The following is a 17103-nucleotide window of genomic DNA, read 5'->3' as shown; positions in this document are numbered from 1 at the left end:
AACGAAGAGACTGGGGGAGAGTGCTCTGAGCAAGAAGCAGGCAGCTGGATGGGCTGGTGGGGAACAGGGGAAGAGCTGGGGAGTTGGTGAGGTGTATCAGGGCTGTTGGGGGTACCAATGGGCACAGTGAGTGCAGGTCCTACCGGAGGCGATTCCAGGGCCTGAGCCCAAGAGGAAGCCTGTCAGAGCCCCTGTTTGCAGACCTTGTGTCCAGCATTCCCTGATCTCCCTGGAGCCCATGGAGGCTACTCCAGTCCCACAGCCTGCTGGCTTGTATTTTTTGGCCCAAGCAACGTTTTCACTTTGGAAAATTTATTTACCAATGTTTTTAAACTAGGCAATTTCACATAAACTTCTAGCCCCTCTTTTAAGAACCAGACTGTCCACAAGCTGTGGCCCACAGTCCTTTGCAGGGACCTCAGCTGCAGCCGGCTGCAATCTGAGTAGGGGTGGCGAGAGCACTGTGCTGAGCCCTGTCAGCTCCGGAGTTTGTACTCCATGTACCTGCAGAGGGGAAAGACAGGGCAAAGGTGAAATGTGGGCAGATGGAGGAGGAGAGGCCGTGAAAGAGACAGGGCAGCAGCAGGGAGGGTGGCTCCGAAGCCAAGGGGCAGGCGACCCACCCCAGGTTCTCAGGTGGGCAGCCGAGGGACCCCAGCCTAGCCAGATTTTGTGCATGTGTGATGTGTGTGCAAGTGGTGTGTGTGTGTGTCACTGGTGTGTTTATATGATGTGTGTAAGAAGTGTATGTGTCAGTGGTATGTATATGGTGATATGTATGCTGTTTGTGAATGTGTAAGTGATGTGTGTTTGATATGCATGCAACTGGTGTGTGTATGTGATGTGTGTGGTGTGTTTAAGTGGTGTGTGTATGTATAAGTGGGCTTCCTGGGTGGCTCAGTGGGTAAAGAATCTGCCTGCAATGCAGGAGATGGAAGAGACACAGGAGACGCAGGTTTAATTCCTGGGTCAGGAAGATCCCCTGGAGAAAGAAAATGGCAAACCACTTCAATATTCTTGCCTGGAGAATCCTATGGACAGAGGAGCCTGGCGGGCTACAGTCCATGGGGTCACAAAGAGTCAGCCATGACTGAAGCAGATGAACACAAGTATGTATAAGTGATGTGGTGCATGTATGTGTGTGGTGTGTGTATGTGTGGGGTGTGTATGTGTGGGGTGTATATAAGTGCTGTGGGGTGTGTGTAAGTGGTGTGTGTATGATCCTTTTCTTGGAGATTTATTTTGTTTGATTTTTAATTTTTTATTTATTTATTTATTTTTGGCTGTGTTGTGTCTGTTGTACAGACTTTTCTCCAGTTGCAGCGAGTAGGAGCTATTACTTGTTGCAGCGTGCGGGCTTCTCATTGAGGTGGCTTCTCTTGTTGCAGAGCACAGGCTCTAGGGTGCATGGGCTCTGTAGTTGCACCTCCTGGGCTCTAGAGCACAGGCTCAGCAGCTGTGGTACACTGGCTTAGTTGCTGCGCGGCATGTGGGATCTTCCAGAATCAGGGATCAAACCCGTGTCTCGTGTATTGCCAGGCAGATTCTTTACCACTGAGCCACCAGGGAAGCCGCTTATTTGATTTCTGAGAATTTTCAGTTTAGTTTTTGTTTGAATGTTTTGTGTGTAACTGCCGCATAGAGTTAAATATCTTTGGGTAGAAGAAAAGTTCTGTAGATAAGTGACAAAATTAAGCTAGACAAATCAGTGTCTTAAGTTCATGTCATACTTATTTTGGAGGAGGTATGTACCAGGTGGGCCCTTCCATGAACTAAAAATGGGACACATTTATGTCTGTGGATTATTCCTAGTTTTCTTCCAGGGTAGAGACATTGTTTCTCTCTCTCTCCCTCTTTCTTCCTTCTTTCTTTCCCTCTTTCTTTGTTTCTGATCTTAGAGAGTTTCTCCTAAGAATAAACTGGAGGATAGAGATGTATGCTCAAAGATGTTAGTTGCAGCCCTGCTTATCGTAGGAAAAGGGGGTCAAGAGCCAAAATGTCCAACAGGAAATACTCCTGCATCCATTACACCATATTTATGTAGACATCTCAGTATTAACTTGAAAGGTTGTCCATAATATATTTGCTAAAAAGACATGTGGTACCTTTATGTGAGTGAGTGTGTGTGTGTGTGTGTGTGTGTGTGTGTGTGTGTAGTCAGCAGTATTGGTTAAGAAGGTGAATCTCCCATTTTATTTTATTTTTTTTGGTTTAATAGACATTTATTCTGTTATTATATAGTTGAACAACCTCTACACACAAAATAATATGATTTAAGATTTTTTTTTAGTTGGAAGGAATTTGGGTCTTAAAAGGTTTTGCAAGCCTGTTTTCTGGAAATCACTTAAGTGGCCCTTTTTAAGGACCCTTGAAGAAAAAGAAAAATTGGTTCAAGAAAACCAGCAATTAAATTTCAAAATCAAACTATTTATGAAGATAGCAAGCCAAGAATTGGGGTAATTCCTCTTCTGTATTTCCTACACTCACATCCACCCTGAGAAACAGAAGCCTAGTCTACGGGAAGATGTGATGGAACAAGCAGAATGAGGTGGTAAGGGCAACCACAGCTGGTGGCCCATCAAGCCTGGAACAGTAAGGCTAGTTGGAGTAGGGATGGGAACTATAGACAACACGAAGTTGGAGGCCAGCTGAACTTGCATTGACACCAACGACATGAGTTTTCTCAGTAGCCTTTTAAAAATGGAGTGCCTTGACCCTAGAGAACAGATTACACTTAGCAATGATACTTTTAAATATAACCACCCCTGTTTCCCCCATCCCCTAATGTGGCTTAGAGAATTCATGATGGTCGCAAACTAATACTACATATAAAACATTTAACTTTTTGATCCAAGTTTTTCCTATCATCCTACACTTGAAAGGGATCTGATGAACACCAAACTCCCAATCCTAACATCACTACCTTACAAACCTTAGGGCTAATAACTCCCCCCTCACTTATCTAACATTCAACTTTAATTGACACAAGTGTAAATACAACCATTTTGCACAAAGTTCAGTATTCTACAGATCCCAAAGCCTGAACCAGGAGCTTTGTATGAACTTCAGTGCTACCACGGAGGCCAAGGCAATTTAATTTAGGTAAACCAGGATTTGATTCGTCAGAACCCTCTTGCAACAGGGCTACTCAATTCTCTTTAAAATGGTGGCATTACTTTAATACTTTTTGCCTTTCAGAAGCAGCAGTTACACAAATGTAATATTAGATTAAGCCTAAATGTGGGCCCTAGTCAAAAACTTCATTATTTTTCTGCATATGATCATGAGAAAGGATCAGGACACCATTCACATTTCCAAGGAAAATCCAACTGAAAACATTGTCCCTGCCAAACTCCATAAAACTGCAAAGCGTTGCATCACCCCAGTAAAGCTGCAGGTCTCACCACATGCATCAACAAATCTACAGGGGTAAGTTTATGTACTCCTTTTTTACAGAATTTTACACCTCTTGTACTAAACAGCATTTTAAACACAGACATATCAATTCCCTAATAAAGCAAAAACAAAGGCATTTCCCTTATTAAAAACAAGATATACCATCACTTCATATACACTTATATGTGTAAGTATAAGTAACTTCAATAAGTTCAAACATTATTGCACTTTAACTTTCATAATTTGACAATGCATTCAATGAAGCAATCTGAAGGCAACTAGTTTTAACAGACAAATTTAAAAAAAAAAAATAACACTTTTAAGCAGACAAGAACGTCCTAAATTGTTTATTAGGTAAGAACTTTACCAACATTACTTACATTAGTGGTAGCGGTGGAGCTGGAGAGTATCGCGCCTTCTCCAAGCTGCAGGGCGAGAGCCACCAATAGTGTGGTGGACTTGTGGCCCTTGCCCAGGCCGTGGCTCTTTCTGCCTGCAGACCTCAGCCCCCGCATCTCCCTGTGCTTGTGGACTGGTTTGGTGATCCACTGAGTGTCAGGGTTTCTTCTGATAGCTTTATGGAATGGATCAATGAGGATAAACTCTAAGAATTTGTATGTAGACTCTTCACCAACCCAGTAGGAATTCAGGACCCTCAGGGCCCCACAGTGGCAGCCAGCGCGCCCCTCCGCAACTGACGGCAAGCTTCGGGCAAACTTGAGAGGGTTGACACCATGGTGGACAGGCTTGCCGTAGGTGGCACCCTTAGGAACTGGGCGTTTGCGGCCACCGCGGTGTACACGGATCCAGTATATGACATAGCCTTACTTGGCCTTGTAGCCTAGCCTGCACGCCTTGTCGGGCCGGGTTGGGTGTGGGGCGCGGGGCGCGGGGCGCGGTGCAGCGCTGAGAGCTGACGGTACTGCCAGCAGCGCACCCGCAGCACGTCCGACTGCTTCCTCCACAGCTCCTGGATGTACTTGTAGGCGCCCATGTCGGCTCACCCTGATGGCTGCCGCCTGACAGAAAGGATGAATCTCCCATTTTAGAAGAGAGCAAGTTATCAGTTAGTAAAACTAGAAAGTGTTAGTAAAATGAGTCAGTGAATTCAGGAGAGTATGTGCCGATTGCCAAGATTGTAGGAAGAGAGACAAATAGGAGAGGAAGCTGCGGGACGTTGACACTGGAGGAACAACTGAATAGAGGTGAGTCAGGGACCCAGTGGGAGCCTGCGTGGGCGGAGTTTGCACTGATCAGCTTGGGCCTCATTTCTCGTTGTCTTGGCAACAGGGCTCCAAGCTGACGACATTAATAAAAATAAAAAACAACTTGAAGTGAGATAAGTGGTAATCAGATGCACAGCCCTGTGATATTGGTAGCACTCTGCCTTGGGGGAAGGGGTTGGAGGGGGAGGTTTTTGAGACTGATCAGAAGTGAGGTCTTGAGGGTGACAGAATCTGAATCCTGAATAAGAAGGTGCAGTCAGGAATGCCCACAGAGACATCGGAACCATCTCACTGTGCTTCCTGCCGCTGTGGCCCCAGCCCTGGATGCCTCACTGGGGCCCTGCAGAGCCGGCGCCCAGGGTGAGAGAAGCAGAAACTCGGCCACAATGCAGGGCCCTCTCTGATTTATCTGGTTCTGGCTCCAGCATCGTCTCTTGCCCTCCCTGCCTCCTTCCTTCTTTTTCCTGTGTCAACTGAGGGGCTGGACCACACTGCCCTGGGGTCTGCTTTATGGGGAACTCGGAACCCAGCTCTGCTTCTCCCCAGCCCCAGGTATCTACCAGAGGGTGAGATGACCAGTCTTCACAGTATCCAGATACCTGAAGGCACGCAGCACATGGTCTCTCACTCAGGTGGCCTCCCCAAGACTCTCACATCCACTTGACCGCTCTTCTTTTTTGACTGTTTTCATAGAAGTGAATGACCAACCTGGACTCACTTTCCTGGGCTGTTGGTTTGGTGGCCTCAATGGGATACAGACCTTTGAGACACAAAAAACTTTTTGCTCCTGGGGAAGGGGCAACAATGTTCTTGAGCCATAGTGACCTGGTCACCATTTGTACTGCAGTAGGGATGGCACCCCACTGCAGTACTCTTGCCTGGAAAATCCCATGGATGGATGAGCCTGGCAGGCAACAGTCCATGGGGTCGCTAAGAGTCGGACACGACTGAGCGACTTCACTTTCACTTTTCACTTTCATGCATTGGAGAAGGAAATGGCAACCCACTCCAGTGTTCTTGCCTGGAGAATCCCAGGGATGGAGGAGCCTGGTGGCTGCCGTCTGTGGGGTCGCACAGAGTCGGACGTGACCGAAGCGACGCAGCAGCAGCAGCAGCAGGGACTGGAGCACCATTCATCTCCAGCAGGACTTCCAGCCACACACACTGCAGCGTTCACTGTGGGTTCTCTGGGCGGTAGGAATATGCATGACTGACTTCTTTTTATACCTTAGTATCGGTGCCTATTTAGGATGAACGCATGCTTATATGAATTGTAACAATCCGTTTTCATTTTGTAAAATGAAAAAATCTCTACTCGAGGGTGTTGAAATTGGAAACCTGTTTCCAGGTGCATTGCGTTCTTAACCTGAGTCTATGGACATCTGCATTGTCTCACAGGGTTTCAGGGGTGCTATGAATCCCCAGAAACCAAATGTAAAACAGTGTACACAGTCCTTTTTCAGGGCTGAGGATCAATAGCTCTTACCAGATTCTCAAAGGTAAGGTAGAGAGGATCCAGGCCCTGAGGTGGTTGAGGATGGCTGGGGCTCTTTTCATAGTTCTTTTTGAGGATCTGTCTTAGATGTCTGTTTGATTCCTAGTTTCTGTCATGATTCAGAGTCTTTGGCACTTGCAGCATCTAACCCGAGGGACCCCATTTGGTCAAGGCCAGTTTGCAGTGGCCCCAGAGGAATGTGAGGAATGTTTCCTGGCCCCTCCAGGAGGCTGCAGCTGGGCTTGGGCTCAGGTCACAGTGGGACCCCTGCCCCTTGCACTCTGGCCACCCTTGGGGTTAGGTCTCAGATGTCAGAGGGGGTCAGGCAGGGAGGAGATAAGAACTTGGAACAAACAGCCTAGGGCAGGAGCTGAGTCCTCAACCCTGTGAGCACCCCACTCCCACTGTGGGGCTCTGGTGGTCTGGCTCTGGCTTTTATTTGAGAATCACACACATTTTTATACTCAGTGCAGGCTAGAGAAAGAAAGAATATTAAAGTCACTTTAGTGGATGGAGGAAGCCTAAGGGAATTATGGGAGTTGTCTGTCAGAGCAACTCCAGTAAAGAGAATTCAGGGCAACTAGTTGTTGAATAACCTACAACAGGAGGATGCTGAATCCACCAAAAAACGATACCCCACATCCAAAGACAAAGGAGAAGCCTCAACAAGACAGAAGGAGGGGCGCAATCATGATAAAATCAAATCCCAAACCCACTGGGCTGGCAGCTCACAAACTGGAGAATGATAACACCAAAGAAGTTATCCCACTGTTGTGAAAGTTCTGACCCCCCACATCAGGCTTCCCAGCCTGGGGGTCTGGCAAAGGGACTGGGAATCCCCAGGGAATCAGACTTTGAAGGCCAGCAGGATTTGATTGCAGGACTTCCACAGGACTGGGGGAAACAGATTCCACTCTTGGGGGGCACAAACAAAATCTTGTGCACAGCAAGACCCAGGGGAAAGGAGCAGTGACCCCCACAGGAGACTGAACCAGACCTACCTGCTAGTGTTGGAGGGTCTCCTGCGGAGGTGTGGGTTGGCAGTGGCTCGCTGTGGGGACAGGGGCACTGGCAGCAGCAGTCCTGGAAGGTGCCCCTTGGTGTGAGCCCTCTTGGAGCTCACCATTAGCCCTACCATAGAGCCCATAGACTCCACAGCAGGGTCTTGCCAGGCAAGAGTACTGGAGTGGGTTGCCATTGCCTTCTCCTGAATAATACACTAGAAGAATCAATAGCAGAGGAGCTGAGACAGAATTTCTGAAAGACAGAATGGTGGAAATCAGTGCCACAAAATATAATATAGAAAAAATAAGAAAAGAAACAAAGACAGCCTCTGGGACAACATAAAAACACACCAACATTTGTATTATAGAGGTCCCAGAAGGAAACGGAGAAGGCAATGGCAACCCACTCCAGTACTCTTGCCTGGAAAATCCCATGGACGGAGGAGACTGGTGGGATGCAGTCCATGAGGTCGAGAAGAGTCAGACACGACTGAGTGACTTCACTTTCACTTTTTATTTTCATGCATTGGAGAAGGAAATGGCAACCCACTCCAGTGTTGTTGCCTGGAGAATCCCAGCAATGGGGGAGCCTGGTGGGCTGCCGTCTATGGGGTCGCACAGAGTCGGACACGACTGAAGCGACTTAGCAGCAGCAGCAGCAGCAGCGGAAGGAAAAGAGAGAGAGGACCCGAGAAAATATTTAAAGAGTTAATAGCTGAAAACTTAACTAAAATATGAAAGGAAATAGTTAACCAAGTCCAGGAAGCACACAGTGTCCCAGCCATGATAAACCCAAGGAGGAACACATTGAGACACATAGTAATCAAACTGACACAAATGAAAGACAGATAAAGAGAATTCAAGAACCTTTTGAACTTTGGGGAGGAAGAAATCGCAGAAATCAGGTGACAGGACTAGGGGTGTTTAACTTATAAGAAGGTGCCTTAAATAGTTGGGTGAGCTGAACTATTTAAGGGAATGATGGCTGCAGGGCTGAGTCAGGACAGACTTGAGTGATGCAAGGGTGAAGTGACTGCAGTCGCTTAGGAAGGTGACCAGCCCAGGCTGAGGTCCCAACAAGGGTGAAGCAGACTCTGGAGCTAGGAAGGTGAAAAGCAGGTGGCGGGGCCACACCTTGGCCCCACCGAGTTCTTTGCTGGTCCAGTCAGTGGTGAGACCTGTGGGGCAGCTGAGCCCAGAGTGGTGGAGACGGGTCAGCCAACACTTGCCCACCTGCCCTGGGACACCTGTGGATCCTAGATACCTGACTTCAACCTGCCAGGGTGTCTGTATAATCAGAGGAAGAGTTGATCACTAAACAACAGCCGGATAACTAGGGCAGGGATGGCAGGAGGCAGGGCTTCTGGGCTCACCTGATTCTTCCATGTGGGGCAGCTGTCTTTCCTGGAAAGGGCCTTTATTGACCCAGTTGGCTAGTGCCAGGTCCCATCCCTGGGACCAGCATGGCAAGGACAGGGTCCTGGAGAAGGGTCATGACCACCCCCACCACAGCATGGGGTTGACCTGGGAGAGCAGCCGTCTACAGAAGGGAAGGAGAGGTAGTGCTCTGAGCCAGGAACGGGCCCACAGTGCTCCATCAGGATCTCCTGTAAAGGGCAGCATACAGTGGGTTCTGAATGCTAGAGCAGGTGGGAAGAGGCCTGGAAGCAGGTAAATTCTTGTCCCCTGCCCTGGGCCAGAGCCCCCATAGGGAGTGAGGAACTGGAGATGGTGGGCATGGGCTTGGTGCCCTGGAAGAGAGGCACTGACCTGTCTTCGTGAAGTCACGGTGATTCCCAGGTGATGACCAGCTGCACACACACAGCCCGCTGAGCATGTGGAATAACTAAGGGGCCTGAAACCAAGGCCAGACAAGAAGGAGCTCGCAGCCTAGGGGCTAGGGTCGTGATCTGACCCTGACCCTGGACTCGTTCTTTCTCTCCTGTCCTCTCTCCCATGGGGGTCTTCAATAGAATAAATAAAAATTAAAAGAAGCAGTTCATTGTTGGATGAAACATTTCTCTTCAGACATGTTCATCAAGTTGGCTGCTGAGCTGAGACTTATTGATAGATGGTATTTCTTCTGAGCCTCTTCTTGATCACTCTTGTGGTGACTTCCCAGTATCTCCTCTATATCCGGTTTGTTTCTGCATTATTCCTACACCCAGACCCCCAAACCAACCCCCAGGGTGTGCAGAGGCACTGTGACGAAGAAGGACATTTCCCCGTATGCTTTCTGCTCCCGTTTTCTTATTTAATACCTTACCACCCTCCTCAACAGGATTGACAGCAACCAGAGTCTTTTATTCTCTGAAGAATTCCCAGTAGATGCTCAATAAATGTTGGATAGCTGGATGGGAGATGCCTAAATACCAGGACTGGCAGGTCAACAGGCTTACAGGGCAAGTGACCCCAGGCAAGTCCCTTGACCTGCCTCTGCCTGAGATTCATGCCTGACGGACGGATGGTTGCTCTTCCTAGGATGAGGTGAGGTATAAGGCTGGAAAAAGCAGCACCAGCCAGTTTGGCTTGAATTCTAGTCACAGCTACAGGGATGTTTGGTAATGAGGCCCATGGATCCTTCCTCTGTGCATTGAGGGATGGGGGGGTGGGGGTGAGACAGGGGAGAGGCCTACATGAAACAGCATCTGATTGTCTTACTCTCATTCTAAGAAGTTTGCTAGTTGCTTTTGCGTGTGAGGGAGCCCAAGGGACTGCTTTAGAGGTCATGTTCTCTGCCATTCTTTGACCTTGAGATGTCACTGGCATCTTTTTATACAAGAAGGTTTATGGATGCGATGATGGGATGAAAGTGATTATAGATGCGATGAACAGGTACAGCAGACATAAATGGTAGAGACTCATATCCCCAGGTGGCATATGAAGTCTTCTATTGGGAAATCACACCACAGAGAAAACATGTGCCCATTGATACCGAGTTAATTATTAATAAAAGGTGTCTCCTATTGTGTCATTGGTTGGCCACAGCGATACAATGGCCCCAGGGCACTCATGTCTGTTCCTGGAACTTTTTACACCTACATGACACCTCGTTATTCTTCCATCTGTTTGACTGCCCACTGTTCTTTCTGATGCGCCTACAGTTCCTTTTTCTTGCCCAGTGACATATGAGCTGCGTGGGATCAGCAGAGTTCCTGCGTGTCCTCAGGGCAGTGGAGGAGCTGGGGAGGCCTGCCAGAAGAAGCCGCATCCTCCAGCCCCAGGATGCTCCCTTACACCTAAGTCTGCCCTTAGCCCCCTTTTTGCTGTAACCTCACATCGCAGAAATGGGGGTGGCAGCTCTCTGGGATCTCTCTTATAATGGCACTAATCTCATTCGTGAGGACTCTACCCTCTTAACTGAATTACTCCCCAAGGCCCCACCTCTAAATACCATCACACTGGCAGTTAGGATTTTAACATGTGAATTTGGGGGAGCATGAACACAGCTTGGGCTTCCCAAATGGTGCAATGAATGGTAAAGAATCCACCTGCCAGCACAGGAGATGCAGGAGATGCAGCTCGGTCCCTGGGCCCAGAAGATCCCTGGAGTGGGTAATGGCAACCCGCTCCAATATTCTTGCCGGGAAAATGCCATGGGCAGAGAAGCCTGGCAGGCTACAGTCCATAGGGTCGCAAAGAATTGGACATGACTGAGCATGTCTGAGCACAGGACAGCAAACACTCAGCTTATAGCAGTTCCAACAAGCCTTACCCCACGTGCTTTGAAATAAACCAGCAAACTGTGAGGACTCTGGGATGCTTAGGGACCCATGCCCCTCTGTCCCAGGGTCACTCGTATTATGTCTCCTTAGCTTCAGCTAAGTGGCCCAGATTCAAAGGGAGTGTGCCCACAGGCATGGCCAAGGGGCCAGCACCTGGTACCGCTTAATAAAAGAGCAGAATCAAGGACTGAGGGGTGCCACATGGCTGGAAGGGCTGGGTCATTAACATGCTGCCTTAGGACATGTACTCCCCCCCTTCTTTATTTTATTTTTAAATTAATTAATTTATTTAATTGGAAGCTAATTATGACATGTACTTTTATTGTCCTCTTGCTCTGGCACAAATTCTCCCCACCATGGTAAATGACCTTTGGACACTTGAGCTGTGTGTTAGCAGCTCCAGACCTTCCTAACTGTTAGGAAGAAACTGGGTTTAGGACAAACTGAAGGGCTTATTTAGTTGGTGAAGGGCCAACTCTAGCTGTGGTTGTTGTTTCATCATAAGTAATGAATGAAAATATGCTTATTGAAAAAAAAAATCAATATATCTAGACATGATAGAAATATACATGTACTTGTATACATATAGAATGTAGATAATATGTAACATGCTTATTGTAAATACATATCAGTATCTACGTATGTATGTGTGTGGATTTATAAAACAATGTAGACAGTCACAGAAAAACAAGTGAAAATACTTCTTTAAACCCCATTCTACCCATTCCCCAAAGCATTTTTGGGGAATCTCCTTGTAGACATTTTTCTGTTCATTTTCATAATAAAAATGCCTATATATTCATATACTTATGGTTAATTTTTTCTTTCCATGAAAAGGATTATGTAAATATCCAGTGACTTGGTTTATTCACAAAAATCAAAGAATCTTTTATTAATTTTTCATTCTTTCTAACTTTGACAGAATATTCCACTGTGGGTGTTACATTCTGTTCTGCTGATAAAAGATATTTAGTTCATTTCCCTTTTTTGTGTTCTTGTATATAGTGCTGCAGTGAATCTCTTTGGCCATATGTCTTGGTGATGGGAATTGATATTTTTGTTGAACAGATTCCAAGAGATAGAATAATAGGGTCATGGATAAAGTACATGTAACATTTTGGTGGTGACGCAAATACTCCTTCCCAAAAGTCCTTTCAACTTCCTCTCTCACCTGAAGTATAGGGAAATGTAGGTTTCAAACCCTGGCCAATACTGATATTGTTGTTAAAATGTGGATTTCTAATCTGTTGGGATGGAGGGAATCTTATCCTATTGTTTCATTTGTATTTTTAAAGTATGTATAATATTGAACATTTTTTGTATGTTTATTGCCCTGGGATTTATTTTTCTATAATTAGCCTGCTCATATCCCTTTTAATTTTTCCATTTTAGGAGATTTGTGCACTTCGAATATTAAATAGTTTGTTATGTATGTTGTAAATATTTTCTTCTCGGTGGATTGCTTATCTTATACCTTTGTTTATAACATGTTTGCCAAAGGGAAACTTTAACCATTAGGAAAATTGTAGAAGTAGTTAGGGAATTTAGGTTGATTTAGACTGGTGATTGAACCCTGTTTTAGCTATTTTTCAAATGTAGGCATTTATATAATGATTAATAAGAAGTTAAATGATTCATTGTTGTTGTTGTTCAGTTGCCAAGTCATGTTCAACTCTCTGCAACCCTATAAACTGCAGCACGCCAGGCTTCCCTGTCCTTCACTATCTCCCTGAGCTTGCCCGAATTTACATCCATTGAGTCAATGGCCGTCCAACCATCTTATTGTCTGTTGTCCTCTTATCCAGTATCAGAATCTTTTCCAGTGTATCGGCTCTTCACATCAAGTGGCCAAAGTATTGGAGCCTCAGCTTCAGTGTCAGTCCTTTCAGTGAATATTAAGGGTTGATTTTCCTTTAGGATTGACTGATTCGATCTCATTGCTGTACAAGGCACTCTGAAGAGTCTTCTCCAACACCACAGTTCAAAAACATCAATTCTTCAGCGCTCAGCGTTCTTTATGGTCCAACTCTCACATCCATACATGACCACAGGAAAAACCATAGTTTTGACTATACAGACTTTTGTCGGTAAAGTGATGTCTCTGCTTTTTAATACGCTGTCTAGGTTGGTCAGCTTTTCTTCTAAGGAGCAAGCATCTTTTAATTTCACGGCTGCAGTCACCGTCCACAGTGATTTTGGAACCCAAGAAGATAAAGTCTCTCATTGTTTCCATTGTTTCCCCATCTATTTGCCATGAAGTGATGGGACCAGATGCCATGATCTTAGTTTTTTGAATGTTGAGTTTTAAGCCATCTTTTTCATGCTCCTCTTTCACCTTCACCAAGAGGCTCTTTAGTTCCTGTTCACTTTCTGCCATTTAAGAGGTATCATTTGCGTGTCTAAGGTTGGTGATATTTCTCCTGGCAATCTTGATTCCAGCTTGTGATTCATCCAGCCTGGCATTTGCATGATGTACTCTGCATGTAAGTTAAATAATCAGGGTGACAATACGCAGCCTTGACGTACTCCTTTCCCAATTTGGAACCAGTCTATTGCTCCATGTCCAGTACTAACTGTTGCTTATTGACCTGTGTACACGTTTCTCAGGAGGCAGGTAAGGTGGTCAGATATTTCCATCTTTTTAAGAATTTTCCACGGTTTGTGGTGATACACACAGTCAAAGGCTTTAGTGAAGCAGAAGTAGATTTTTTTGGAATTCCTTTGCTTTTTCTATGATCCAATGGATGTTGGCAATTTGATCTCTGGTTCTTCTGACTTTTCTAATTCCAACTTTTACATCTGGAAGTTCTCCGTTCACATACTGTTTAAAGCCTAGCTTGAAGGATTTTGAGCATAATCTTGCCAGCATGTGCAATGAGTGCTGGCAATTGTGTGGTAATTTGAACATTTTGGGGCATTGCTTTTCTTTGGGATTGGAATGAAAACTGGCCTTTTCCAGTCCTGTGGCCACTACTGATTTGCTGACATATTGAGTCAAGCACTTTAACAGCATCATCTTTTAGGATTTGAAATAGTTCAACTGGAATTCCATCACCTCTACTAGCTTTGTTTGTAGTCATGGTTCCTAAGGCTCACTTGACTTCACACTCCAGGATGTCTGGCTGTAGGTGAGTGCCAGAGAGGTTATCTGGGTCATTAAGAACATTTTTTGTACAGTTCTTCTGTGTATTCTTGTTACCTCTTCTTCATCTCCTCTTAATGACTCATGGGCACACCTATTTTCACATATTCCCTCAGTTGGTGATGGTAAAAATACAACGATTGTTATTGTAGGTAGTTCTGAATTGGGAACTCTTTGAAAGATTGAGTACTACTAACCTAGGAGATGCACTTACAGCTGCTTGTAAATAATTGATAAAATGTGTGAACCAGGACTCATTTGGTTGAAAGGAACAGAAGCCCACGTGAGACTAGCTTAAGTAATAAGCAGACTTTCTCGGCTTACAGAACTGGGACATCGAACGGGCACTTCAGCCACATCTGGACTCAGGGCCCAGAGGCTGGATGTCCTCAGATCTTCCTTCCTCTTTCTCTCTGATAATTCTCCTCATTTATTGCTCTGGCCACTGCAGGCAGAGGCTGTCCATGGAGGGACAAATGACTGGGGCAGCCCTGGGTTTCCGTTCTTAGATATCAGTGTCCAGGAGAAAAGGAGTCCCCTCCTCTTATCTGTATTGTACTTGACATTGTGATTGGCAGTTCAGCTGAACCACATGGCAGGGAAGGAGGGGTTCCCCAACAGAAAGAGGGGTGCTGTCTGGACAAGCATAACAGACTGCAGTGTCCATCCATGACATCCAGCAGATGGGGGTGGGGAGAACCTGGCCTGGGGACAGATGGGTGACAGTGAGATGTCTTCCCTCCAGCAAGTACACCTTGGGCAGTTGCCTCAGCCTTGCCTTGGGTCTGTGGCTCTCTTCACTGTAAAATAGTCTCTTGAGAATTAATGAACAGATACCGATGCTTGGGCTCGGGGGGCCCCATCTGCAAGGCAGATGGTATTAAATGAGATATGGCAGACACATGTCTAGCACTTCATAGGCACTCGGTAGATAATGGCTTTCTGCCTTAGTATTTACCAGAATTCAAAGGGGGTTCAGAACGAAGTAATCAGATTGCTTCCTTCACCACTGTGGGTGAGGCCCCCTCTCTCTGGGTGGCCCACCTGGTGTCACATAGGTAATTATTGACAAGGGGAGGGGGAGGGTGTTGAGAAAGAGGCAGGGCTTGGAGGGGACTCAAGGCTTCCCTGGTAGTCCAGTGGTTAAGAATCCATCTTCCAGTGCAGGAGACATGGGTTTGATCCATGGGTTCGAGACATGGGTTCCCTGACCAGGGAACTAAGATCCCATATGCCACAGAGCAACTAAGCCTGTGTGCCAAAATTAGAGTCTGCACACTGCTATGCGGATCCCATGTGCTACAACTAAGACCCAATACAGTCAAATAAATATTTTTAAAAGATATTTATATATAATTATGGGCTTACCAGGTGGCTCAGTGGGTAAAGAATCTGCCTGCAGTGCAGGAGACACCAGACATATGGGTTCAGTTCCTAGGTCGGGAAGATCCCCTGGAGGAGGGCACAGCAACCCCCTCCAGTATTCTTGCCTGGAGAATCCCATGGACAGAGAAGCCAGAGGTTCTGACGGGGACTGACAGAGAAGTCCCTAGGTTGCAAAGAGTTGGACATGACTGAAATGACTGAGCACAGCACACATATATAATTATGCCTGATTTGTGTTGTTGTACAGCAGAAAATGGCACAACATTGTCAAGCAGTTTTCCTTCAATTAAAAAATAAATTAAAAAAAATTTTTTTTAAAGAGTGCTTGAATGGGAAGCTGACATTTTGCTATTGATGCATTGAAGTCCAGCCTAATTCTGAGAGAGAGGTGAATTCCGGTGAAAATCTAGCTGCCCTCTGGGGTCCTCTAACTGGCATGTGTCCTCCATGATCACATGTTTCCTGACCTACTTTGCTTTCCCTGCAGTCCACCTGATCCCAGTGTTGGCAACCAAGAATGGAGTGACCAGCAAGAGTCGAAAGAGAATCATGCCTGACCCGGCAACGGAGCCCCCCGTGATGGACCCGGTATATGAAGCCCTTTTGTACTGCAACATTCCAGGTGTGGCTGAGCGCAGCATGGAAGGTAGGTCGGCTGTGCAGCCCGACGTGGTAGCATCTTCACACAGCATCTAAGGAGCTAGACAGCCGGGACTCCAATCCTACAGTCACCACTGGGCTGTGCCCTTGAATGAGTTCCCAGGTCTTAGTTTCCTCACCTGTAAAATGGGTATAACAAGTCATCCCTACTCACAGACAGGGCTGCTGGGACGAGTAAGTAACTGCTTTGAGCAGCATGAGGCACATAAGAAGGCCTCCACAGTTGTTTGCCATCATCCTGATTTTCAGTGAGAATGAGCAGAAAGGTGGCCTTGAAGGGTTCTAGGGGGTCACCCTTGGCTCAACCCTTTCCCAGGTGGGCTCTCTCAGGGCTTAGAACTCCCAAATCATACCCTGATGGTGTCTGACATTAAAGGTGTAGGAAAATATGATTTCTCTGTTGACTTCTGGTTTTCTGAAAGTATATCAAAGAAGATGTTGAGTATTTATCTCTTTCTGCCCAGTCTTGTTTCACAAGAGAAAGATTTAAAGCAGAAATCATGGTTTCCAGTACTTCCATGGGCCTCCCCCTAGTCTGTGGATGTGAGTGAGGCTACCTGAGCAGTCTTGCCCCCACTTCACTGATCTCCAGCCCCCAGCCACACCCCAAAGCCTCCCTGTGAGTGCTGGGACTCTGGGGCATAAGCAGCCTTCTTACGTTCCTCTGCCCTTCCTTGTGAGGGAGTCAGAGGGCCCCCCTCACTCCAACCCAGCATGGCACCCTTCCACCATGGTCACCCCTCCCGGCCTCTGCGAGCTGCAAGAATAGACTGTTGCTGAGTGACAACCAGGCAACGTGCTTTTCTCACGCAGGCCACGCCCCACATCATTTTAAGCTGGTCTCTGCGCACGTGTTCATTCGACACGGGGACAGGTACCCACTGTACGCCATTCCCAAAACGAAGCGCCCGGAAATTGACTGCACTCTGGTGGCTAACAGGTAAATCGCACTTTTCTTAAAAGTCATTGAAAAGAATCTCTTTTCAGATCAAAAGAGTGACTGGAAAACTATTCAAAACAGGATGATAGGGTGGGGGAATGGCCTGCGCATATCCAGTGAGTACTGTTT

General features: G+C 46.5%; 1 protein-coding gene and 1 pseudogene across 8 annotated transcripts in view; one reads left to right on the top strand and one right to left on the bottom strand.

Moving 5' to 3' along the window:
- PXYLP1 (2-phosphoxylose phosphatase 1) overlaps nucleotides 1-17103 on the top strand; it is a 94672-nt gene that overhangs the window by 61784 nt on the left and 15785 nt on the right. For all 8 annotated transcript variants that reach the window (XM_059888972.1, XM_024996088.2, XM_059888973.1 and 5 more), the window contains 2 exons: nucleotides 15862-16020; nucleotides 16848-16974. In XM_059888972.1, coding sequence (XP_059744955.1) covers nucleotides 15862-16020; nucleotides 16848-16974 — 286 coding nt within the window. The remainder of the gene's footprint in view (nucleotides 1-15861; nucleotides 16021-16847; nucleotides 16975-17103) is intronic.
- On the bottom strand, nucleotides 2211-4420 carry LOC104971032 (large ribosomal subunit protein eL15-like; annotated as a pseudogene).

Source organism: Bos taurus, chromosome 1, assembly GCF_002263795.3.
Source record: "Bos taurus isolate L1 Dominette 01449 registration number 42190680 breed Hereford chromosome 1, ARS-UCD2.0, whole genome shotgun sequence".
NCBI classification, from domain to species: Eukaryota; Metazoa; Chordata; class Mammalia; order Artiodactyla; family Bovidae; genus Bos; species Bos taurus.
Note: the sequence above shows the minus strand (reverse complement) of the source record. Positions and strands in the feature narration are given on the sequence as shown.